Below are 27,154 nucleotides of genomic sequence, written 5' to 3'. Positions count from 1 at the left end.
TGTACAAACCGATGAATGCTGCTACAGGTACCACTAGTAAAAGGCAGATAGCTGTATCATGGTACCACATTGTCAATAACAATTTAATCCTGAAAAAAATAAAATCATAGAATTTAAATAAAATGCATTTGTATGTGTAATTTTTTCTATAATAAATGAACTCCAACTCCACTGTCCCAGGTTAGGGGAGGGTTTGGATCCTTCTAACCTGTTTAACTGTAACGCCACATTCTGCATATGTGTGCCTGTCCCAATTCAGAAGCCTGTAATTCAGTAGTTGTAGTTTGTTGATGTGTTACACATGTTTTTAGTTCATTTTTTGTACATAAATAGGGCCGTTCGTTTTCTTGTTTGAATTGTTTTACATTTGACATTTCGGGCCTTTTATAGCTGATTATGTGGTATTGAGTTTGCTCATTGTTGAAGGTCGTATAGTAACATATAGTTGTAAATTTCTGTGTCATTTGGTTTCTTGTGGAGAGTTGTCTCATTGGCAATCATATCACATCTTCTAAGTTCTTTTCTATATCTTTACTTGGTATAAAAAAAGAGTATTCCTTATCTTTACTGTGTATAAAAGAAAATGTGTCAGTCTAAAAATTTGCACACGGTACTGATATAAGATGTTATTATACGAAAATGTTGTTATTAAATCGTGTTGACAAATATTTCGGCTCAACAAATGGCCTTCTTCTGTGTCACAAGTTTTAACAATACTGATACATAATGTATAAGGTGTAAAAAAAGATCAGTAATAATACAGGTAAGTTTTGGTCGATCGATTTTAATCCAAAATCCTGAATATCATAATAAAAACAAAACTTGAAAAAAAAGAAAATGTGTACATATTTTTAATCAAAACAGAAGTTTCTTTTTTTTTTTCTTTTTTTTTTCTTTTTTTTTAAACATGAAAAAACACTTTCTGCACATCAACTTGAAATTTGCATTTTCAAGATCAGCAATTATGATAGACAAGTTGTGTCCCCAGTACACTGATGCCCCATCTGCACTATCATTTTCTATGTTCAGTGGACCGTGAAAATTGGGGAAAATCTCTAATTTGGCATTAAAATTAGAAAGATCATATCATAGCCATAGGGAACATGTGCACTAAGTTTCAAGTTTATTGACTTCAACTTCATCAAAAACTACCTTGACCAAAAACTTTAACCTGAAGCAAGACATACAGACGAACAGACGGACAAACAGATGGACGCACAGACCAGAAAACATAATGCCCATAAATGGGGCATAAAAAGAACAGAGTGGTGGTCAGGTAAACAGAAACTTTTTCTTTAAAACCTTAGATGTAATTACAATTGATATATATATATCAATATCAAATAATATCACTGAAACAGATTTTAAAGTGTTACTTTAATTATTGAAACTTTATCAAAATTGAATCCTCTTATCAAATTTTAATAAACATAAGCCCTCCTACAATAAAGTATATCAACAGAAATATTAATAAATCTTTAATTTATCTCAGAAATTCGTCACAAGGTTAAACCGAAACAGTATCATTACAATGACCAGGTTCTTATAAGTCATGCTAAGATATTTAATTCAAATAAGTAAAACCTAATTTGATATGATCTTCCAGTCATACGTCAACCTAGTTTATTGACCAAAGAACTGCTAAGCTTTAATTTAAAATTTGTTACTTAATTAAATGTGATCCAGACTTTTCGATATCAACGCAAAACAGATGAATTTCAGAATGGACAATCAGTGTACCAATGGAAACTCAAAATTCTAAGTGGAAGAAGCATTCTGTAATATGATTTATCGCTATATAATATTGTGTATTTTTGCTTTAATCTGTTCTTGCGAAAATTTTAATGTCATGCTACTTGCTCGAGATAGAAAATCATCAAGAGAAACTAAGGACACACATGCTGTTGTCAATGTAAATATCAACTAAGATGTAAGCAAAATAGCGATTATAAGCAAATTATCAATGGTCTTTCAAACTCAAGGATGTTTCTCAATCACATCTCATTTCAGGGCTATTGCCCTTGTGGCACCGTTAAAGTCCACAATTCCTCTAAAGTCCAAAACACCGCTAAAGTCCACAACAATTTTCCGCTAAAGTCCACAACGCCGCTAAAGTCCACAAACTTTCCGCTAAAGTCCACAAAATGACCTCCGCTAAAGTCCACAAGAAAACGCCGTTAAAGTCCACAATAACAAGTTCCGCTTAAGTCCACAAAAAAGCACCGTTAAAGTCCAAACATTTTATTTTATTATCAAAAGATCAATTCGCTGGTTTTATACTCCCAATAGTATATATATCTAATAAAAAGCATGAACCCTTGTTTTTTCAACGTATTTCTCACGAAAGCGTATTAGGGACATAGTAAACATAAAATTTGTAATGAAATATTTTTCAAAGTCGAAATTTTGACATTCCAAATTTAAAAATTTTGACATTCCAAATTTAAAAATTTCGACTAAATCTCGAATTTTTGACCTTCTCAAATTTTTGAATTCCGACTAAGTAAAAATTCAAAATTTTGATTTTTTCTTAAACTCGAAATTTCGACTTTTCTCAAACGCAATATTCGACTTTTCTCAAACTCAAAATTTCGACTTTACTTCTAACTCAAAAAATTACTTTCTTAAACTCCAAATTTTGACTTTTCTTATGATGCGTTCACACGTAATTCGCTTTACTGTCTGAACGTCGTTAACTTTCAATTCGTATCAACAAAAACAGATTTCTTAGGCGAATTGTTTAGTGCGAATTAGACAATTCAAATCAATTCGAATTAAAAAGGAAGAGTGTCAATTCGATTAGCGAATTCAATTGGCCTTCGATTCGAATCAAATGTACGTGTGGACAACATATCGACTTTTTTAAAACAAAAACAAAAAACTTTTAAAACTGAAAATTTCGTCGTTTCCTCACTATTTAAACATAGGCTGTAAGTAATCAAACAAAAAGCTACTAGTATTACAATTTTAGGAGGAGAAGACATGGCCGCAAATTTAAAAGCAACCGAGAATCCAGACATTTTGGCAATTTATTTTCAGAAATTCGTTTGGTTTTAAAAATATGATAAGGATAATATTGAAGAGTTTCATTCGGAAAGAAGGTGCATGTTGACAGAAATTTTTAGTTTGAATAAATTTCAAGATTTAAGAATGTCAAAGTTTCAAGTTAAAGTCAAAATTACGATTTGAATAGTTAAAATTTCGAGTTAAAGTCGAAATTTACAGATTTGAAATACCAAAATTTCGACTTTGAAAAAAGAAGTTCACTGCTAATTTTATTTCTACTATATATTAAAAGAAGATATGGTATTATTGCCAATGAGACGGCCTTATTATGTTCCTAATGTGGGGCCTTAAACTAACGGGCTTACTATGTCCCTTATGCGGGGTTCACACATTGCCGATTATTTCTCCCGTTTGAGAACAAACAGCGATACGACACGAAAAGTGAAAAAGTCGGATTACTATCCTCAATTATCTCGAATGTTCTATAATTATCTGAACAAAGTCGTATAAGTTCGTAACAGATTCCTACGGATCGGGAAGGGTCCGAAAGTTCAGCGAAGTACCCCGACAATTATGTGCGTCCCGTAACATTCGGGGAAACTCAGCCGATTTTGTCTAGTCGGATTATAGTCGTGCTTGTGTCATGACAGATTATGCTGTATCGGATCAAAACCCTAAAAATGTTCTGTGTATTCTTTACGGTGTCGTGTGGAACGGGAATGATCTGGAGAAATTTTTCATTACTGTTTTTCTGCCGATTAAGTCAAGATTCGATCCAGATCTTGTGAATTGCGAAACGTTTTTGCCTAAACCGTTCGAGAACAGTCCCGTTATTAATATGAAATTCGTCAATGATACCTACGTCAGAGTCCCGACAATTACAGAATACAATTCGACTGAGACCAGACAAAGCCGTTTGCAATGCGATAGAGCGAACCGTGATAGGATTACGTTCCGACAGTACCTGGTCATCCCGAGTATGCCGACAGTTTTCGAACGGATAACTTCCGTCAGCGTCGGTTCACTACAAAGCTTGTCACTATCTAATAGCTGATGGATTACATTCGGTAGAATCGGGACGCAGTCGTGACACACTCGGTCGAATTTTACCTGGCGAAAGATACAAATCGGATTATAAGCGGATTTAGAACGGGATTATTGGGATAAATTCGCTTGGAAACGGTTGAATATCGACGCTTCCTGAACAATATCTGATTGTTGTCGTGATTAAAATTTTTTTTTACAAATTTTAATTGAAGTTTGAATTTCCATCCACGTTTCATAGGATCTTAATCAGACTTTTAATAAATTTCAATCCCGGGAATGGTCCTGTCAAGGGCGGCAGTAAAAATCGTGAATGTGCAACCCTAGCTTAAAAGATACAAATTAGATCAGAAGCGGATTGAGAACGGGATTATAGGGACACATTCGCTTGAAAATGGTTGAATATCGAAGCTTCCTGAACAATATCTGACTGTTGTCGTGATTATATTATTTGTTTTACAAATTTTAATTAAGGTTTAAATTCCCATGCACGATTCACAGGATCTTGGTCAGACTTTTGACAAATTTTAATCGGGAATGGTCCTGTCAAACTGAGACGGCAGTAAAAAACGTGAATGTGTGACCCCAGCTTAAAGCCCCAGTCCCACTAGACCACTATTGCACCACGCTCACCTCGGTCTAAAACAAAATCAGAACGGGGTGAGGTCGCGGTATGAGCATGATTAATATCGCACTACGATCTGTGAAAAAATGCACTATCGTGTAGATCGCAGTAAGGTCGTATCACGGTCGTGGTGTGGTCTTCAAGATCGTGATGAGCGTGGCTAACTTTGAACATAGATTTTTTGGTAATTTATACCCTAGTCCCACTAGGCCACGATCGCACTACGATCTGTGAAAAAAATGCAAATTTTGATGATCGTCGTACGATCGTGTAGATCGCAGTAAGGTCGTATCACGGTCGTGGTGAGGTCTTCAAGATCGTGATGGGCGTGGCAAACTTTGAACATGTTCAAAACAATCGTGGTGCGGTCATGGCGAAATCAGGTCGTAGTAGAAGCGTAGTGAGAGCGCACTAAGATCGTAGTAAGATCGCAAAGGTCACTGTACCATCGTAGTGAGAGCGTAGCGAAAGCGTGATTTTAATCGGAGAAACTGCGCTACGATCTCATTGCGACGTTATTACGACCTCACTGCGATCATCACGTTCTCACCATGACCAAACTACGCGTCCACTACGACTATACCACGCTGTTTACGACCATAGTACAATTTTAGCACGCTCTTGCCGTCCTCATCACGCGCTTCTTACGACCTGACTACGTTCATACTACGACCATTATTCTCATTGTCATTTTCCCATAAAATATATTAATTCTCTCCAGGTTTTGTTTGTCTGAATGTAATTGGGACTTATTGTCCATTTTCTCTAACGGCTCAACTATGCTTCTTGTTTTCATATAGATCAGACCGTTGGTTTTCCCGTTTGAACGGTTTTACACTAGTAATTTCTGGGGCCTTTTATAGCTTACTGTTCGGTGTAAGCCCAGACTCCGTGTTGAAGGCCGTATCTTGGCCTATAATTGTAACTTTTAAAAATTGCTACTTGGATTGAGAGTTGTGTCATTGGCACTCATACCACATCTTCCTATATATATATTAACACATCTGTTTCATATCTGCTATCGTTCACTAAAATATCGTCATTTCAGCTTAATGACCAGCAATAGGTTGTAATTTAGGTCGGATTGGTCAGTCCAACATCTGTACGTGTTCAAGATTCGTTACTATCGGAGCAACATCTGCTTCTTCATCAACCCTAACACCACGCCCACGTGGTCTAGTAGATTTTAGTGGCATGGATGTATCTTGTTTGAGAAATCTACGTATTAATCAGAAATAGAACTGAAGGAATGACACTGTATTGATATGGAACACGATGTTGACGTTATTGCTGAGAGCGTAGTAAGATCGCGGTTTGAACGTAGTGTAATCGTGGTAAGAAAGTGCTACAATCGCAGTAGAAGCGTGGTAAGCTCGTGTTGCAATCGGATAACTCGTGGTATGGTCGTAGTAAGAACGTGATGAGCGTAAAAAGATCTTGATAAGCGTAGTAAGGTCGCAGCATAAGCGCGGTGAGAACGTGTTATAATCGTAGCGGGATCGTTGTAGAAGCGTAATGAGGACGTAGTAGCATCGTGAAAGCAACGGAAATTTACATTTTCATGCCGCTCATACCGCGACCTCACCACGATCTGAATTTAATTTAGATCGCGGTGAGTGTGGTGCGATCGTGGTCTAGTGGGACTGGGGCTTTACCTTTTGCTTATATTGAAATTATTTTTAAAACAAAATAAAACGATATATTTTTATCAAAATCACTCACGTGTACGTTATAATGTCATTTTTTTAGTTTGAAGTAAAGTCGAAATTTTGAGTTTGAGAAAAGGCGAAATTTTGCGTTTGAGCAAAGTCGAAATTTTGAGTTTGAGAAAAGGCGAAATTTTGCGTTTGAGCAAAGTCGAAATTTCGTGTTTTAAAAAAAAAATTAAAAAAAATGAATTTTTACTTAGTCGTAATTCAAAAATTTGAGAAGGTAAAAAATTCGAGATTAAGTCAAACTTTCGACTTTGAAAAATATTTCATTACAAATTTTATGTTTACTATGTCCCTAATACGCTTTCGTAAAAAATACTTTGAAAAAACAAGGGTTCATGCTTTTTATTAGATATATATACTATTGGGAGTATTAAACCAGCGAATTGATCTTTTGATAATAAAAAAAAAATGTTTGGACTTTAACGGTGCTTTTTTGTGGACTTTAGCGGAACTTGTTATTGTGGACTTTAACGGCGTTTTCTTGTGGACTTTAGCGGAGGTCATTTTGTAGACTTTAGCGGAAAGTTTGTGGACTTTAGCGGCGTTGTGGACTTTAGAGGAAAATTGTTGTGGATTTTAGCGGTGTTGTGGACTTTAGAGGAATTGTGGACTTTAACGGTGCCACAGCCCTTCAATACAGATGTGGATCCAGTAATTTCCAAAAATGGGGGCCCATTGACTGCCTAAGAGGGGGCCGGCTCCCTTCATGCTTCAGTAATTCCCAGTATAATTTTTTCACAGAAAAGGGGGGCAGGGCCCCCTGAAAAACCCTCTTAATCTGCCTCTGCAATAATAGAAAAAAAACAATCAACATAACATTTGTTATGAGCTATTAAAGTTTTTACTTTCAATTTATTTTCAAACTTTATCTTAACTTTTGAGAAATAATTGATAGCATTATAACTGTATTAATTTAACTTGCATTTTTGTACGTATCTCAACAAAGCTGTAATAAATGCACACACAAAATTCTGAATTTACAATTTTATTTTATTTTTCATTTGCCCAATTATCATTCTCTTTGCCTATTAAAAATCATATTTATATATTTACTTGTTTAAAAATATGAAGCTTGAAGCTTAATTATGTGAAAGTGTTACAAGATGTAATTTTTTTATAAGAACTAATAAAAATATATTACATTACTTTTCACCTTACATATATCTAAACTTCTCTAGAAAAAAAAATCCCCCCCAAATTGTCTTTCTCTCTTTCAAATAGCAATTAGCCACGACATTTGCTGTAGATAGATGTATTTTTCAATTTTGCCATAGATAGATGTATTTTTCAATTTTAATACCCCCCCTCCAAAAAAAGGCCGAAGAAGGTATCATAGCAAAAGTTATTAATGCCCAAATTGATTTTTGCTTTTATAGTTTGGTTAATGTGTGACTTTGTTGCTTTCTTTTCTACAGCCATGTATGCACAAAATAGATTATTTTATTTACCTTAAACTCTATGAAGCACAATCCAACGTTTATGTTAATCTAATGCCATTTTTTCTGGCAGACGATTTTTTTAACATATTATTTACATTCGTTAACCAATAACCACGGAATCACATTATGACATTAATTATTTATCTTTTGAGCCAATTTACTATATGATTTAGTCGATGTTGATTTGTCATGCTGCCCGTTCCACTGGTGTTGTTATTTGGAATGCTGTAAAATATACCGAGCCAAGTTATTTTTTTTGGGAAAAAAATAAAATATTTTACCTACCTACCTACCCTGTTTCAAAACATAGGGTCGGAAAAGGGCAAACAAACAATATTTTAATTTAGGCCTGACTAGACATATATAAAACATTATCTCAGTCATTGAAAAAGTGGACGACCATTTGGTATTATTGGAGCGAAGGACATATGATTTTGGAAATAAATATTCTTGCCCAGTAAGAGCTTAAAAAAAATAACGTTGCCAACTATAGAAGGAAAATGAATATCTTGCACTATAGAGATCTTGAGAACAGATATGAACAATTTGACTGATAGTGAATATTCGCGCATTTGGGTGAAATGATGTTCATTGTAACAATGCTAGTGATCGACTACAACAATTACAGAGGAAAAATATAACAGGTATAAGTTGGTAATCCTTTTACATCTAATTTCCTAATGCATGTAGATGAAGACTTTGGTTAACTTGCTTTGTTTGTTTGTATATTGTACTATTATATTGGGAACTTGATGTCCAATTGAATTTTAAATATGATATATACAAGTTTAACTACTATGTCAGGTATATACATATTGTCTACAAGCATTGGGAAATTAACTGTAACAGGACTTTAAGTTTACGACTAGACAGATTTTTACAGGAACACATAAAACATGACGCGTACGGTCAATTGGATTTACAAAGAAAGCCCAAACTATAGACTTTATGTTTATATTTGGCAGTGTGGGGATATGTCTTCCTTCCGTTTATACTATATTGTCTTTAGCATTTACTTAATGAATACAGTAATACATAAGAAGTCCGATTACACATGTTTAAAGGATCAGGTTGAGAAAGTATTTGAAGCCGCAGTTCATACATGAGTCAAGTTTATATATGCTATCAGAATGACAACATGAACTGAATAAAGAGAGACTGTGTTGACTATAAATGCTTGTATGGTAATTCTGTTGTTTATCTGTACAAGCGGTTGCGTTTCCTCTCCTTTCCCAACAAACAAACGAACGAAACGCTACTAGTCTGCTTTCTCTGGAGCTCATCCTCAATGGCTCTTATACGTCAGGAAACTTACATGTATACTAATAATGATTGTTTCAAGAACAACGATGTATGGACGAACTATTCTAAATTCGTCAATATCAGTTATGCATGACTAAAATATAACTTTTATTACAACTACTGTATTACTTATTTGGATTAATGACGGCTATCATGTTCAACATTGCACAACTATTATCATAGAATTAAAAAAAAAATCCTCAAAAATCCTTAAAAAAAAATAATGCGTCAGCTTAGATAATTGGTATTCTTTTCACAAAAAGTTCGTGTAAATGATTGTCAAATGAATTTAATTATGTAAGAATAAAATGTTAAAAAGAAACTAAAAAAAAAATCATGTATGTTGTATTTTTTTGTCAATTAAAAACTTTAAAATTGCAATAGTTTTATTAGCATTTAAACACAGCCAGATTTGAATACAAGTTAAGAAATTCCGGTAAAGTCAATGATATCAAACAGATGTACAATGGTATATCAAATTGGGTAATATTGCATTTAGTTTTTATTAAAGATTAAAACTACTATTTTTTACTTCATATTTGAATCTTTACGCCAATTGCCGCTAAGAAAGTAATCAAAAATTGTTTCCTTTTATTTTTATACATTTTCGGATTTACGAATCTGAATTTTATTTTCAATTAATTTACACAATTTAATTATTGAATCTTTATTCTCATCGTGTATTACATCTTAGTGTATTAACATCGTGACATCATACTCTTTCTAATCCTTTCTGTATATCCTTTCAAAATAACAACATTTATACCTGTGTACGCTTGAACTCACACCTGCGGCTAAATAGCTACAAGGTAAACGAATTGACCTCAAGCCGAGAAATATACAGTGACCTTTACAAAATAATATACACACTCTGCTCACACATTAGTTGCATTGAAATGATTATCAAAACAATAACGGTAAATAGACAAGTAAATAGTAAAAATGTTCAATAAATATTTTATGAATAAAATCTCAACAATAATTAATTAAATGTATTCAAAAACATTTACTAGAGACAGAGACATATAATTTTATAGGAGTTTAATTCAATGAATACAAAACGGTATATGCATATTCATTTTCGTTCATTATTATATTGTGGTTAATAACTACGACCATTCGTCAGCTGTGCGCTTTAAATAACGTATATTGTCGATAAGCTATAAGAGTTAAACAGATTTTATTTTTTCCCAGAATTCAATAAATCGGGCTAATACGTCACGACCCACTCGAGAATTCAACAAAAAAAGTTACAAATACTTGATTTTCTCCGTTATTAGAAGGAATATAAATTAAAAACTTTGCAAATGTGTTTTTTATGTTAAGATGAACATAATTAGATGATAAGTAAAAAATCGCGGAATTTCCCTTTAAAAAAAAATTGGTATTGCGACTTAATGAAAAGTCGAAATTTTGATTTTCATAAAACTCGAAATTTTGACTTGTTAAACTCAAAATTTAGGCTTTATTCAATATTTATACGTTTGCAAATATCAAATTCGCAGTCAGTTACTAGTATATCAGCAAGCAGAAAACCATAAAATTAAGAATGGAAATGGAAATGTGAATTATGTCAAAGAGACAACTCGACCAAAGAGAGGATAACAGCCGAAGGCTACCAATGGGTCTTCAACGCAGCGAGAAAATCGATATTATGACAGTGTCGTGGAAACTAAAACATGTAATCAACATGCACATGTTCTTTTCGACTGAAACTCTTTAATAGTTCATGCTAGTTCATATATATCATAAATATTGCCGAAATGTGTGGATGATGCTTTATTAATTTGTGTCCATGTCTCCTCTCCTTCTATATAAAATTGTAATAACTATGTTTGAATACAAAATTAGGTACTTAGAAAAACTCGAAATTTTCTAAGTATCTAAATTTTAATGTCGAAATTTCGAGTTTTTACCATAATACCAAACTGATAAAAAGCATTTTCATCTGCAAGAAAATATATATCACTTTTAGTGAGGGTAATCATTATAGATAAATGGTTTAATTAGAGCCGAATATTTATTTTTAATCCTTTTGACATTCATAAACCTGAATAACATGAATAAGGATTATATCAAAAAGCACTGCCTTTATGTAAAAGAATAGTTTTAAATAAAATACAACGACTATCATGAAAAACAATATTCAAAGTATATAGTCACGAATAGGCATGTTACGAAAAGGTCTATTCACGACGCTGAGTTTGACAAATTACACTTTAAATGTGGGGACTGTGTCAAAACACAAAAGAAATTACATGTGTATACATTGAATATTATTTAAAAACTGCATTGATACTTTGGGAGGCAATTCCTCCGTATGGAATGTATATTCAGAAACATTTTTACCATAAGAAATATAAGAAATAGATATTTATAAATACCCATAATATTTTTCAGAAACTCTAATGCAAAAAATGGGGGGGGGGGGGGGGGGGGGGGGAGCGGAGACACGGGGTACATACGTGTGTAAATATTTCGGCGAACCCTTGCAAAATTGATAGACCTTGCACATAATCTTAAGTATTATAATCTGCTTTATATTTGCTCAAGAATATATATGTAACGATCATTTTCATATAGTTATGAAAAGCACACAAAGAAGTGTATGTATTTTGATTCAGTTGTTTGCCACCTAAATTTTTATCTAAGGCAGCAACCATTTGATTTTCTGGGGGGGGGTCTATGGGTTTTTTTCTGCGGCGAAAAACAATCCATTTTTTTCGCAACAAGTCAAAAACATATTTCTTTCAATTTTAGCATTACATATAGTGGCAGCTGAGGGTGAAACAAACAATTTTTTTTTCTCAGAATCAAAAACAAATTATTTTTTTCTCCAAAAACTGGAAACAAACTTTTTTTTCCCAAAAAAAAACATAGCCCCCCCTCCCAGAAAACCAAATGGTTGCTGCCTAACGGAGTCTGTTTTAAAACACATAAACGTGATTTTTTTTCCAATTTTGACTTGAAACATGTTGCATTCTATTTTAGAAAATTTTTACTCATGGCTTCGAGGGCATGTATTTCCTTCCTTTATTTCCTTCTAACTTTGTCTTAATATAAACAGTTTCAGCTCAATTTGTATTTTTTTTATAAGGTGTTTGTGATTGATTGACTATTGGTTGCTTAAAGTCCACGAGCCGCACATGATTTCATTTTTATCTATAATCAGTGTTTTGACACAGTCCCCAAATTTAAAGTGTAATTTGTCAACCTCAGCGTCGAGAATATACCTTTTCGTAACATGTCTAATAAAACGCAGAATACATGCGGATGATATCTATACGTGAATCATCTATAGATCAGTCCTTGCCTGGTACTTGTGAGAAATGTTTTCCTTTATTTGACTCAGAGATAATAAAGTAAATGTACATCTTGTTAGTGGATTTTCAAACTTTTATATGGGTGGACAATTGGTTATATAGTACAGCATTAAAAAAAAATATTATTAAGTTTATTTGTTCAAATTGATTTCATCAATATTAAGTTTACCTTTTTTTATAAAAAGTATCAATATTAAATTTACTTTTTTTTTTTGTCATGCAAACGTGGATTTTGTTCGCGCAAATGATTATGTAGGACCAATCCGTGCAAACGTAACGCGCCGATCTTTTCTATTAAGAATAAGCAATTTATTAATTCTTGTAGTACTAGTCGGATCCAAGACCAGAATATCTAGCAACCGTTTGCATTGCACCATTTTTATGAAATAAACAATTTACAAATGTGTGTATGGTCTCTCTGTTATATTTGTGGATGGACGAAACGACGAACGGAAGGACGCTCAAGGATGAGAATATAAAACGAGCCCGTTACCTTCTTTCCAAAAAAAATCATTTCTTTTTCACAGCCGTTATGTTTATAAGTATTAATTGAAAAGTCCTTTGTAATGATCAATGCCATGATAAATGTTTTTGTTGTAACAATCCTTCATTTCGTTATAAACAAATACTTCAATATTTGTTCCCATCGAAACAATACTAAACAGAAATAATTTCCACTGGCCACTTATATTATAATAACTTCTCTTTCATGACATGAGTTTTCGTTAAAACAAAGGTGAACGGATTGATCCGGCGCTAACAAGGGCTATAATGTCTGCGCTAAAATGTCACTTAACATTATCCCATTAATAGAACTTTTTTTTACAGTGAAACATGATACACGGATATTCATTCATCTTTCCATGAAGCTTCAAATAGAGGAGATACAATCATTAAAAGAAAAGGTAGACGCTCTTAATTTCATTGACATGTCACCCGGAAAAAGTATTTACAATAACCTTGACAAGTCTTACTACTAGCCTTGTGAACATAATGTTTGAGAACAAATGGCGCATAGCTTAATTCATAGATAGATTATTTGTTATTTTATTAAAGTCCATGCAGTTGTAAATAGTTTATGCATTTTCAGGACGAACACAAATTACAGGTATGACAAAAAATAGAGATCGACTGTAAAGGGAGGAAAGTTTGGAGTCTTGAAATTGATGGTTAGGAAGAGAAAGAAACCTTACATTTAATACTGGCTGTCGGCAGATACCACTTAGGGTCAATTTATCTATATTCTTTATTACACAATCTTTTCTCATAAAGACGGATATAAATCTTTGACAATTAATTTTGAATGAAAGGATTAAAGTTACATGTTAAACATTAATAATACAAGTAACTTTTGAATAGTTTACTATTGAATTATTAAAATCCTACGACGACTCAGAATGATAATAAAAAGCATGAAAAGCATGAATTATGAAAATATACAAAATCCTAAAAGTTAACTTTGAATTAACCATTTTCGGGTCATAATAACAAGACGAGAGCACTTCCAATGAAAAGATAAACAGAAAAGAATGATATAATAAAAAGTTGGTTGGTGATAAAGAAGTATTATTTGTGGAACTGCAGATTCTTGTGCGACAACATATATTTGTATATATGCGTCGAATAGTATAGGGAGTGAATGGAACGGACTAACACGCCTTTTTAACTTTTCTTTTCTTTTCCTTTTCTAGTTGTTTTTAATGATTTATGTCATTGTGTTTAACATGGGGATTTAACAGCTATTTTCATAATTAAGAACATTATTTGACACACTTTGTTTGTGAAATGGGCGCATCGCGGACTAAACAAAACCTGTTACTGTCATACGTTTTTTAGTGTCGCTATATGATGTTTTTGCTGTCGACAAAATTTTCATAAACTTTAAAACAAAATGTGAATTCATTTGAAGGTGATCGAAATTACCATCGTGTAAAACATGTCAAGAACAAAATACGGAGTATATGCACTTGCTGGTCAAATTTCACATTATTGTTGTGTAAGCGGTTTCCTTTTCCAAAAGTAGGATATTTAGAGGCCATTATCTTTGTTTTCAGCTCTGGTTTCGTGATTTGAAATATGATTTAAAAGGGGGAAATTATGCCATTATTATGAATATTTGCGCAATGACTGCTATCATGATGCAATACAATATTTGATTTTTGATTACTGTAAATTGGTACACGATTTTCGGGTATAAAAGCCATAAATGGGGACAGTACCCTTTTCTGAGGAACTTCCCCAAACTGATAAACATCTATTCAACAGGTCGAGAACTCTAGATTTTCTGACGTCAGAATATATTTGCATAGTAATTTCCAAAACACAAGGCCAATATGGCCTTGAAAAACTGACCAATCGACTCAATGAACTACAATGCATTGTGGGCTACTACGAGTAAACTACTACTTAAAACACGTGGAATTAGTGGGAAAACAGTCAACTAATATAGTTGTCTGGGACTCTCATTACTAATGTTTTTATTCTGCAAATATATTTAATATAAAATATATAACGTAATCCTCAATTTGCATGCTCAGATTAAAAAAATATTGTTTACTGGCTTCACGATTCGACTTTCTATTTCGCCTTGCAAAAGTAGTTGAACCGGTTTTGTGCATTGTTATGACTTGAACATGCATAATTTCACGACATGAAACAGTGAAATATCCAATGAAGTGACCACTGTCCAGTAAGAAAATCGTTTGAGCTCTTTTAAACCGGTATAATGTCATTCCAAAATCATTTCTGCCGAGAAAAACACGAAAACTTTTATTGAAACACTTCTTTCTGTACTGAATGTGTAATTTTTTTTATCAGGACCTGAACTAAAAGTAAGAACATCATAATATTCAGTATGCTAAAAATAAGTGTTATGAAAGCGGCAGGGGCGGATCCAGCCATTTTAAAAAGGGGGGTCCTAACCCTGGACAAAAGGGGAGGGGGTTCCAACTACATGTCCTCATTCAAATGCACTGATCGTCCAAAAAAAGGGGGTCCATCCCTCTTGAACCCCCGCCCTCCTGTAGCGGGTATGGTATATAGCTCAAATCATTTTTTATTGTTTCATCCATCGATAATATCAGTTTATTGCCAATTTTATCACAAAATATACCTTAGAGGTTTTTTATCGTTCGGCTGCTGTCCTGTTGACATATGTAAAATATCTCCAATATTAAAAGTATCTGGATCAAAGTGGGTGCCATATTACCTATTTTTTTCTTCTTCTAAAACGTGCTTTGTATATAGAAATAAGAAGATGAGGTATGAGACATCTTTCCAACAAAGACATAATTCAGTAAAGTAAGCAGTCATAGGTTCAATGCTGAAAAGTAAGCTATAAATGACCCAAAAATTACTTGTGTAAAACAATCCAAACAACAACAACAACAAAAAACCCGGCCCAATTAAATATATCAAAGGAGAAGAAATCTATCCCATCAAAAAAAATATATTGTATAGGAGCCTGTATTTCAGTGGTTGTTTGTTTATGTGTTACATATTTGTTTTTCGCTCATTTTTTTTTTATATAATTAAGGCCGTTAGTTTTCTCGTTTGAATTGTTTTACATTGTCATATCGGGGCCTTTTATCGCTGACTATGCGGTATGGGCTTTGCTCATTGTTGAAGGCCGTACGGTGATCTATAAATGTTAATTTCTGTGTCATTTTGGTCTCTTGTGGACAGCTGTCTCATTGACAATCATACCACATCTTTTCTTTTTTTATTATAGGTCCAACGCTGCAATTTTCACAAAACATATCCAATTTTCAACCTTGTCGCACATACATATGGATAACATTATTACAGCTTATTTCCTAATGCATGTAGAGCTAAACTTTGGTTAGCTTGCTTGCTTTGTTTTTATATTGTACAACATATAAAATATACAAGTTAAACTATGCCTATATATATAAATTGTTTAAAGATTGTATAAACAACTATACAAACAAAGTAAGCAAGCCAACCAAAGTTTTACTTTGCAGGTATAAGAAATTAGCTGTAATAATTAATCCAGTTTGGCAAAAGTACGAGCCTGTTAAAACACGAACAAACTGAAACTACAGTTGCTGACTTCACTACCTTGAAAACAAAGGGAACAGTTTGGAAGTCACATATATACTGAAATGTAACAAAAATAAATACTAACACTGCCATGTATGTAAATATTTCTTCGCCTTTTTTACGAACACAAAATTCAAGGATCACACATTTGTCTTTAATTATCTATACGAAAATTGATGTACTCGTGAATATTAGCACTGGCTGTTATCGACGGCTTATTCTTACACTAGTAAGTTTGTCTCATGGGTAATTGTGTTTTTAGATGTTGTTTCGTTGCTGTCTGGTAGACGAATACATGAAATATCTGTGCCATCATCAAACATGTTAATGGCTATATATCGGGTAATTCAAACCCTGTTTTCTTCGCATAGAAACAACTCTTCGTTAATCTGAGCATGGAAGTAATACTTTATATCACGAACTATAAATGAGGATACACAAAATGAAAAACTAAGCGAAATTGTGAATCCCGCATTGCACGAAAAAATGTGTTGTATTTCAGTAAATAACACGTGTTCTTGGTTGATTGTAAACACGTAGTAGCAGTCCATCATGCATTGTGACTCATTTAGTGGATTGGTCAAAAACCTAGGTAAAAATAAATTGCGTCACATGTAAATAAACAATTACATGTGCGAGAACATAAGTATGCTAATTTATGCATGTCCATATAAGGTAGTGGTCCCGACCTGTTCAAAGTATAAACATAGCGAAACGGACTTGTTTATATATAATATTTCTCATGCATATCTTGTTTATAACAGGACGGCGACTGTGAATACCGCTATACCCCGTACGGTTCGATGAATACAATTAAATGACAAAATAAAACATTATTTTTTACTAACAAATTCAGTAATCACTACTGTAATGAGCTTTATTTGCCAAGCCAACTAATTTTATTGTATTCGAAACGTTACTTAAAACTTTTCTAAAGGATTCATTAGGATACCAATGGAACTGTTTAAATGGTTTATCATAACATTTAACCTTTTTATGTCCGTACTTACAACACATAATTTACTCTGGAGTATCGACAAACCAGTATATTTGGAAGGCACGAAAACCACGAAAATTGGAATCCAACGAATAATAATGAATCCACAGTAGCAAATTTACAAGAGAATACTAAATTCTCCTGAGATTTAAGAATATGAACACATTGTGACGAATCATATTTCGTATTGAAAATGAAAATGAAAAACTTAGCATTCTTAACTTAAACGGAGAAAAGTTCATTATATTTAGAACAAGTTTTCTAAAGGAGGGAACCACTTTTTTTTTTTATAATAGCGAAGAAATGAGTCCGTGAATAATACAAAATTCTTGGACATCTGTTGACCATATTAGAATGAAATTCAAAACAGTGTGGCTGTGGCGGTATCGGGATCGTTCGCCCTGATTACATGTTCGCCCTAGGTTCGTTCGCACTGAGTTTGTTCGCCCTGATAGTCCGTTCGCCCTGGGTTCGTTCGCCCTATATTCATTTATGATATGTATATGTTGCACCAATGAACGAAATATATATATATTAAAATTTATTAAAATTTATGTATATCTAATAGCAGTACCACAGAACACATCATAAATAAATATTCGGTGAATGTAAACTTTAACATATTCAATTACATACAAATAATTTAGTCTTCAGTTGTTTTACATTTAAAAATACAATGTGATGCTGAAATTTACAGAAACTTATATTTCCTAGTAACGTAATTACATACAGATACAAACTTAGTCCTCAAAAACTTATAGTCCTGAAATGTACTGAAACTTATAACCTAGTATAGCATGTAAAGCAGCTAGCTTTAGACAATTTAACATGATACATCGTCATCGTAAATATTCGGCGAAATTGTAGACCGACTTCAACACATTCAATTATATACACACAACGCAACACTATACTTAAAAATAAAATCAGGGCGAACGGACTCAGGGCAAACAGGTATTAGGGCGAACAGAAACTAGGGCGAACCAGAATCAGGGCGGACGGATGGCTATTGATTGACACATTAAATTCATCCATTGGCTGGGACAATTTGGGTGAACGTTTGTATGTAACGACCACTGCTCACTATGTACTTTTTAAAGACACTTAAACTATGGGGTCACCAAAGGTTCACAACACCTTAATAAAGTAATTCGAAAACTTAATCAGAATTAACACGATGTATTGATTTATACTAATTATATAAATCAAAACATAAAGGTTATTCCTGATTAATTTTTCGAATTATTTTATAATTAAAGGCGTCAAGAAACCTTTGGTGATCCCATAGTTTAAATGTCTATCGTAGGTACGTCGTGAACATTAGTCGTTACAGACAAACGTTCACGTAAATTGTCTCAGTCAATGGATGAATTTAATGTGTCAATCAATGGCCACAGCCACACTGTTTTGAATTTCATTCTATACCACATAGATGTATCGTTCTATTGGGAAAGTTTCTTCAAATAATATAAATATGACAATAATGTGCCCTTTTGTACTAAGAAGTGTTTTTTTCCCAAAATATATTTGTTTATCACTTGAAATGTACCCCTCATGAAAGGAATTTTCCTTTATCTCTTAACTTTTAAGAATATTTTGTGTACTTTGAATGAGTAACATATCCGTGTATATAACACTGGTATTAAAGAGATAATCGTAACTGCAATTACGATTATCCCAATATGGCGACGGTAGATATAGGTAAAATCTTTACACTCATTTTTCTTAATTGTAGCATGTTTTTGTCAATAGTTACTCAGCTGCATGGTTTATCTATATACCATTTCATCATATTTGAATCGTAACGGTGCACTGGAATTGTCTAAGCGCTTTGAAAATAGCCGTTGAAAAATTCGGGATGATAATCGTAACTCGGAAAAAAGATAATCGTAATTATGGTATTTAAAAATAAAAAAGATAATCGTAACTGGAAACTGTTATTGATATTGACACTAAAAACGTATATCTGATAGCATATTATGAAATTATGGCGATGAATTATTTACGAAACGTCCTAACATCTTATGACATTTCTTTTTATGCATATATAATTAATTGTTCTTATGAAAACAGCTACATACTATAATTTATGATAAAAGAGATGATTTTTCATTTCCTATTGTTAATTATCCATTTTTAGATGGTGACGTTCCCTTGTCACCATCTTATGGTGTTTATATATCTCAACTTGTACGATTCGCTCGTGTATGTAACAATGTATTAGATTTTAGCGAGAGAAATTTATGTATTACTGAAAAATTATTACACCAGGGTTTTCGATATCACAAACTGGTCAAAACATTTACTAAATTTTATCACCGGTATAAGGAAATAATTCGTAAATATAACTCAACATGCAGACATCTTATACGTTCAGGTATTTCACATCCAAAATTTTATGGAAATATTCTTTATAAAGCACAAAAATGTCAGTATTCTCCTCAGAAACTAACAAAACCTTTAAATAGACTTATTAAAAGGGGATATAGTTACGATACTGTTGTCAGGTCATTAAAGATTGCACATTTTGGCTTTAACATTGATTCACTGATAGGGTCTTTGCATCGGAACTAAACACATTTATTTCTAAAAAAACAGTTGTTGGCATGACACGGGTTATGTTCTTCTCATATATTTTATGATAGTATGATACTAAACCCCTAACGGGAGGGATTGTACCTGATATTCATATGATGAAGACATAATCTTTCAATCAGTTTAATTGAGGTCTGGAGCTGGCATGTCAGTTAACTGCTAGTAGTCTGTTGTTATTTATGTATTGTTGTCATTTTGTTTGTTTTCTTTTGTTACATCTTTTGACATCAGACTCGGACTTCTCTTGGGCTGAATTTTGGTGTGCGTGTTGTTATTCTTTTGCTTTTCTACATTGGCTGGAGGTGTGGGGGGAGGGTTGAGATCTCATAAACGTGTTTAACCCCGCCGCAATTTTGCGCCTGTCCCAAGTCAGGAGCCTCTGGCCTTTGTTAGTCTTGTATGATTTTAAATTTTAGTTTCTTGTGTATAATTCGGAGTTTAGTATGACGTCCATTATCACTGTACTATTATGCATATTTTAGGGGCCAACTGAAGGACACCTACGGGTGCGGGAATTCTCGCTACATTGAAGACCCATTGGTTGCCTTCGGCTGTTGTTTGCTCTATGGTCGGGTGGTTGTCGCTTTGACATATTCACCATTTCCTTTCTCAATTTTATACTAGTATATTATAAAATTGGAAGGGTGAACAAGCTTCAAGAAATTTGGAAATGGGAAAACACGAACTTTGTTAATATACAGAAATTTATTAAACTAGGTATGCCACAAAATATGTGAATGAGCGATGACAATTATGATACATGACAATAATTGTCAGGCGACACGCATGTGTCACCTTACATTTGATTTCTGAGTTAACAAAAAATAATTTATCCTGAAGTAAATAGTAAATATAGTTACTATTGTTTAAATTATTTTATTGTAGGTTGTTATATGTGCTATTTCTGCCCCCGGGAAGCCACTGCTGATTTTATTCTAGAACATACCCTATTATGCCATAACGAAGTAGGAAAGACATTTAGTATTCGTCAAAAACCGTTTGACGAGAAATTAGTGGCTACAGTTTTCATGTCACTTCGATCATTTTTCATGGATGATATCACAACTTAAAAGTTATGATGAACAAGGGATAACTTTGAAAAGTGTTTTACAGTGTCATTTCTTTTATAGCTGACTATGCGGTATGGGCTTTGTTCATTGTTGAAGACCGTACGGTGACCTATATTTGTTAATTTCTGAGTCATGTTGGTCTCTTGTGGAAAGTTGTCTCATTGGCAAACATACCACATCTTTTTATTCATATTAGCTACTTCATGACTGTCACTGAAATTTCAGTATCTCAGATATAAACTATAAACAACACAAATTCAATTTTGAATTATGATAATATGACATCCTTAAAACATTTAATGCTATATAAGACTAGAGAATGTTTGGCCCTAAATGGGATTCTTTGTGTATTATGAAATTAAGTAACGTGGAGTTCATTGACAAACATGGATTTGTGTTCTTTTATAGTTTGGCCAAAAGCCCGAAAATCAAAAAATAAAATTGATGTAGCTTTAAATTTTCTTACAAGAAATACTTATTCAAAGAATGACTGCAAAGATGAGAATAAAATAACGCATATTCCGCGCAATTAGAAACAAACTTATTAAAAATTCATAAATACTCGGTATATGAAAAGTATGCTGCATACCTATGCATGGGAGATATTGTAGAGAAAAATATTGAAGGTACTAAACAAGAAACATTTTTGTATTTGCATACTTGCCATATAATTAGTACTTTTCTATTAAATGAAAACATAAATTAGCCTTTCCTAATTTTCATGCATTTTTCTGAAGCACAAAATATTTGTATTAAAATCTATAAAAATCTTTGTAATTAAACCAGTTCCGACTGTGATAATCTACATGTTTGGCCCTTTGATGTAATTTATCAATATACATATTTGTGTTTTTTTTTCGTCTGTCAAATGCTTCGTAAGACTGTAGGTAAGGCTAATAAAAACAAAAAATAAAAGTAACAATAAACAAAAGTAACAATAAACAAAAGTAACAAAAAACAAAAGTGACAATAAACAATAGTAACAATAAACTGGTAACTATTCTAGATCCTTTACCATCCACACTGTTTAAAGAAACGTCCTAAAATACATGGGAATTTGATCAAAACATTTGAATTTAATTTTTAAAATCATATATCAGTATAGAATAGAAAAAAGTGAATCCAAACGAAAAATATGGACGGCTGAATTTATTGATAAGAACTAAATCATCAGCGTATAACAGATATGATATATCATTATCATTTAACTTGGGTGGTTCACATGTTGAGTCAAAAATAGATGGTAAATCATTAATATATAAAGAAAATAATGTAGGGCTTAAAATACACCCTTGTTTTACCCCAACTGAGGAATTAAAAAAATCAGTGATACCTTCCGAGATCTTTACCAAGTACAAAGCCTCTTTATACATATCTTTCATTATACTAAAAAAAGGGACCATCTATGTTGTATTAAGACAATTTGTAAAAGAGGGCATCTCTATTAATAGTATCAAATGCCTTCCTGAAATCAATGAAACAGGCATATATCTTTTTTGACATATGAAAATGTGGTATACGTGACTTTCATTTTGAGCAATGAATTGAAAGGATTACACTTTTGGAATATGGGATATAGCTAATCCATCCTTTTTCTCATCAATTAGAGATATATAGGTAAATTTATCCTAGATATTTTAACCTGTAAGTTTCTTCATTTATTTTTATATGCGTTAATGTCATCGTTTAACTGGGCATTTACATTTTTAACACACAAAATACCATTGAAATGCTGAAAGACACATTTATTATGTTTCAGTTACTATTATCATATAAAGAAAATTACGATTATCAAAGAAGAAAAATACCATAGAGTTACGATTATCATCCCGAATTTTTCAACGGCTATTTTCACAGCTCTTAGACAATTCCAGTGCACCGTTACGATTCAAATATGATGTAATGGTATAGATAAACCTTGCAGCTGAGTAACTATTGACAAAAACATGCTACTTTTAAGAAAAACGAGTGTAAAGATTTTAACTATATCTACCGTCGCCATATTGGGATAATCGTAATTGCAGTTACTATTATCTCTTTAATACCAGTGATATAAGTAAACACCGTACTTTTCATCCATAATTATATTGAAACGGTTCACGATAGTTCGTACATTTATATATTTAGTCGCTAAAAACGTAAAGCTAGCAGTGTGAATAGAAACGTTTCTATATATTCATATCTTAAAGCGTATATATAGTCCACTTACCAATTATACTGGAACTGAATAAAATCCTGCATCGATTGTCCCACGCTTAAGTTACATGGGGACCCTGTGTATCAATAATACCTAATTTTCAGAGCATGAATTGTCATAACCAACGATGTGTGACAATTAGATTTAGGATATAAAACCCCTGAGGTAAAGTACGATGTTTTCTTTGTAAAGATTTTTTTAACAGATTGGCTGATTAATTTTACCCCAGGCATTGTTCTTTTCATTAAAATAAAATATGTCTCCGTTTTGAAGTTTCATTTTTTTTCTTTAAGACAGTTTACACTATAACAAGAGAAAGACAAATGAATGCTATACACATTACGAGGAATAACAGAGCAGCTATGAACGAATAAATAGTATACAAACAATAACTTAACAAAATTACAAATGTTACAACTTTTAAAGTTGCATCTGGGACTATTTTACTCAGTCAATATAGTATATCCCACGCTGCATGTAGTTACACAACTGAATTTGATTTCAGTTGAGGTTTCATGTAGTATTCAGGAATGTATTTTTACGATCGGAGACTGCTCATATTTGCATTTGAAAGAAACCATAGATATTGTAATTCCCTTTCGATTTTGTGTTGCTAAAAGAGGAAAACGGAATATGGAATGATAACGGAAAACGGGAACACAAATAATTTAAATCGTTTCTTTTGGGTTATTTTTGTTCATCTGCATGCTGTATATAGTATATCACATGTTAACAGGAAAATAAAACAACAGAGGAATAGTTAAATTCAAGAAAAAATTGAAAGCTTATTTAGTATTGAGATAAATAGCAAGAGATGATGAGCCTAGTTATTTGATAAGGGCATAGATATTCTACCTAATTTAATTGTGTAAAATTCTAGCAATTGTTCCATTAGTTTTTATAGGAAACATAATATTGCAATTATGGAGTTTACTTAATGTACGTTAGTATGCGTATATGGTAGCTTTCTAAGGACAACATATTTTTATTTAAAAAAGAAATAATAAAGATCTCTAGATAGATTTTGAATACCACTATGCCACTTCTGCACATATTGATCATATATTCTATCTTAAATATTTTTCTTATCTTCTCAATATTTGTTGACAATTCCATATGTAACTAAAACCTATATTATCAGAGTACACCTGATGTGATCCAACTACTTATAGTATTACACAGTTCATGCATGCTCAGTAGTAGTTGATACATGCGACCCAATAACTTCGTGGTAGTCAAATCTCTGCGTTTTTTTAATGTATTTCTATTTGTATCCATCCAGATCTAGAATTTGCTTTCAACAAACAAGATAGTTTAAAAATATTAGGCCATGAACAATAATAACGTGGCAAAAAAAAAATCTAATTGCCCTATTATATGCAGGACATACAAATACAAAATGGAATTCATTCTCAACACATTGCATATTACAACATACACAAATCCGCATTTCTCTTGGTATATCAGAGAAGCGACCAACTTCAACATTAAGTTTCAATGTACCACTTCGTAACTATAGAATTCAGTTGGGAGTTGCCTTTATTTAATTGTTTAGTACTCGTGAATATTTTTTTTTAAAATCTAGCCTATGTGATTCTTTATGCACTGAAAAACTTCATGAAATAAATTTAATGTCATTAATCTGCAGCCGCCAGCATACAATATTAATTTCACGATACACCATTATCTTCATTGCAAATGTGTCACTTTACAAATGCAATTGTGGAACAACAAACATCTAGAGTTGCTTATTATTGAACCACTGTTTTTTTTTTAAATTTTGCTTACGATTTTAAGGAATGTGTGAAAAATCAAGTGGGTCATTTAAAAAAATATCGAATTTAGAAATTGCAAAATTGATTTTAAGTTACTTATTCAAACAACCCTCATCACTAGCAAACCAAAACAAAAAATACTTATAGAATAACATATAAAAAGATACAATCTTGATTATGTCATACAAGAATATTTTGAAACATTTTTGTGATAGGGAGTAACTTCTATATATATTCATTCTGTAAAATAATAGATTGTCTGTCAATTTTCCATGTTGTACTGAAAAATGCCTCTAAAAATTGGTTTTCAAATTATATCAAAATAGCAACCAGTAATGCAAGTCTAAGATAGCAATATATAGTGTTCCGCATTTTCTCTTTCTTTCAAATAAACCCAACATCATGTAAAGCACTCGCATTTTGGTTTACTTTTGTTTTTACTTTGTTGGAAACAGGAACGTACGTCGGACGTTACGCACGGTATTCGGTCTATTTTTCATTTGACCATTTCTTGATGCATAAGTAGAACAAAAGAAATCAATTCATCTCATGTTAATGATAGATCCCTATATAGTAAGTTCTTTCCTGTTACCCTTTTTGCATATCCTGTTTATACCGTTAGCAGTATTGCACCTGTAAATGCTAAACTGTAAAGATTACGACTTTATAATTTTGAGGTGAGTTCAAACAACGAAATATTTCATTATGTGTGTAACTAGATGTTATTAGAATGAAATTCAAAACAGTGTGGCTGTGGCCATTGATTGACACATTAAATTAAACCATTGACTGGGACAATTTAGGTGAATGAATGAATGAATACTTTATTTGCAAGAAGCATAATGATCTTTAATACGTGTTTTTATACAATCAAATGATAATTTACTAGTATCTTGTGAAATCCATACATCATAAAATCCAAGGTTACATAACAATTTTTTTACGTTAGACGCCCAATTAATTTTACCATTATTTGCATCTTTGTACAAAAGTTTATAAACTTCATATACAATATGAGGTTTATTAGTTACAATATGAATCCAATATTTCAGGATTTTATATTTTCTCAAAATATGCAATGACAGGTGCCCAAGTTCACCATATAAAAAATTTGTAGGGACTTTTTTACCAAGTTTCAAAATAAATCTACAAAATCTATTATATATAAGCTCTATATCACCAGCACGATGAAAACCCCATATTTCAGACCCATAACTTAAAACGGATCCAACCATACTATCGAATAGGAAAATTTGTTGTTCAGTAGTCACATATATTTGTTTCAATGAATTTATTAGTGAAGATAAAGCTCTTGATCCTTGTTGAGATAAACGCTTTTGAGTTTGTAAAAATTTTCCATTATAGTGGAGCAATACACCGAGGTATACATAGGAGTTCACAATTTCTAATTCTCTGTCGTTGTAATAAAAACGATTTACCACAGGCCTCCATCCATTTCGGAAAACAACAACTTTTGTCTTCTCCGTGTTTACTTCTATGTTCCATTTATTACAATATAGTAGTAATTTATTCAGTAAATGTTGCAACACATTCGTTGATTTTCCAAAAAGTACGGTATCACAAAACAGCAAAGGCGATAAAGGTTCCCCTTGTTTTACACCAAGGAAATTGTCAAACGCATCTGACAGCACTCCTCCAGATCGTACACGAAGACGCACTGATGAATATAAAGTTTTAATAATAGAAACAAATTTGTTACTAATGCCATTCTTTAGCAGTTTGTATATCAAAATTCTTCTGTGTAGTTTATCAAAACCCTTGCAAAAGTCCACGAAGGCACAAAAAAGCTGAAGCTTTTGTACTAAAACATGTGATATAATTCCATGCAGTGTGAAAATGGCGTCAACAGTTGAACGACCAGGACGAAAACCAAACTGATTGACTATTAATTTCTCTTCGTCTTCCGACCACGACAGCAAACGTTCCGTTAATATGCTAGTAAATATCTTAGAAAGAATGCTCACCAATACAATCGGCCTGAAA

General features: G+C 32.6%; 1 protein-coding gene across 2 annotated transcripts in view; it reads right to left on the bottom strand.

Moving 5' to 3' along the window:
* The window catches only part of LOC139510182 (uncharacterized), a 107,064-nt gene extending 83,563 nt beyond the window's left edge, over positions 1 to 23,501 (bottom strand). For both annotated transcript variants that reach the window (XM_071296600.1, XM_071296601.1), the window contains exons 1-2: positions 23,388 to 23,501; positions 10 to 89 (exon numbers count right to left, since the gene is read on the bottom strand). In XM_071296600.1, the coding sequence (XP_071152701.1) occupies positions 10 to 89; positions 23,388 to 23,419 (112 nt within the window). In that variant the 5' untranslated portion in view covers positions 23,420 to 23,501. The remainder of the gene's footprint in view (positions 1 to 9; positions 90 to 23,387) is intronic.
* Positions 23,502 to 27,154: the final 3,653 nt, after the last annotated feature.

The sequence above is a fragment of the Mytilus edulis genome, chromosome 2 (assembly GCF_963676685.1).
Source record: "Mytilus edulis chromosome 2, xbMytEdul2.2, whole genome shotgun sequence".
Lineage (NCBI taxonomy): Eukaryota > Metazoa > Mollusca > Bivalvia > Mytilida > Mytilidae > Mytilus > Mytilus edulis.
The sequence above is the reverse complement of the archived record's forward strand: the minus strand, read 5'-3'. Positions and strand labels throughout refer to the sequence as shown.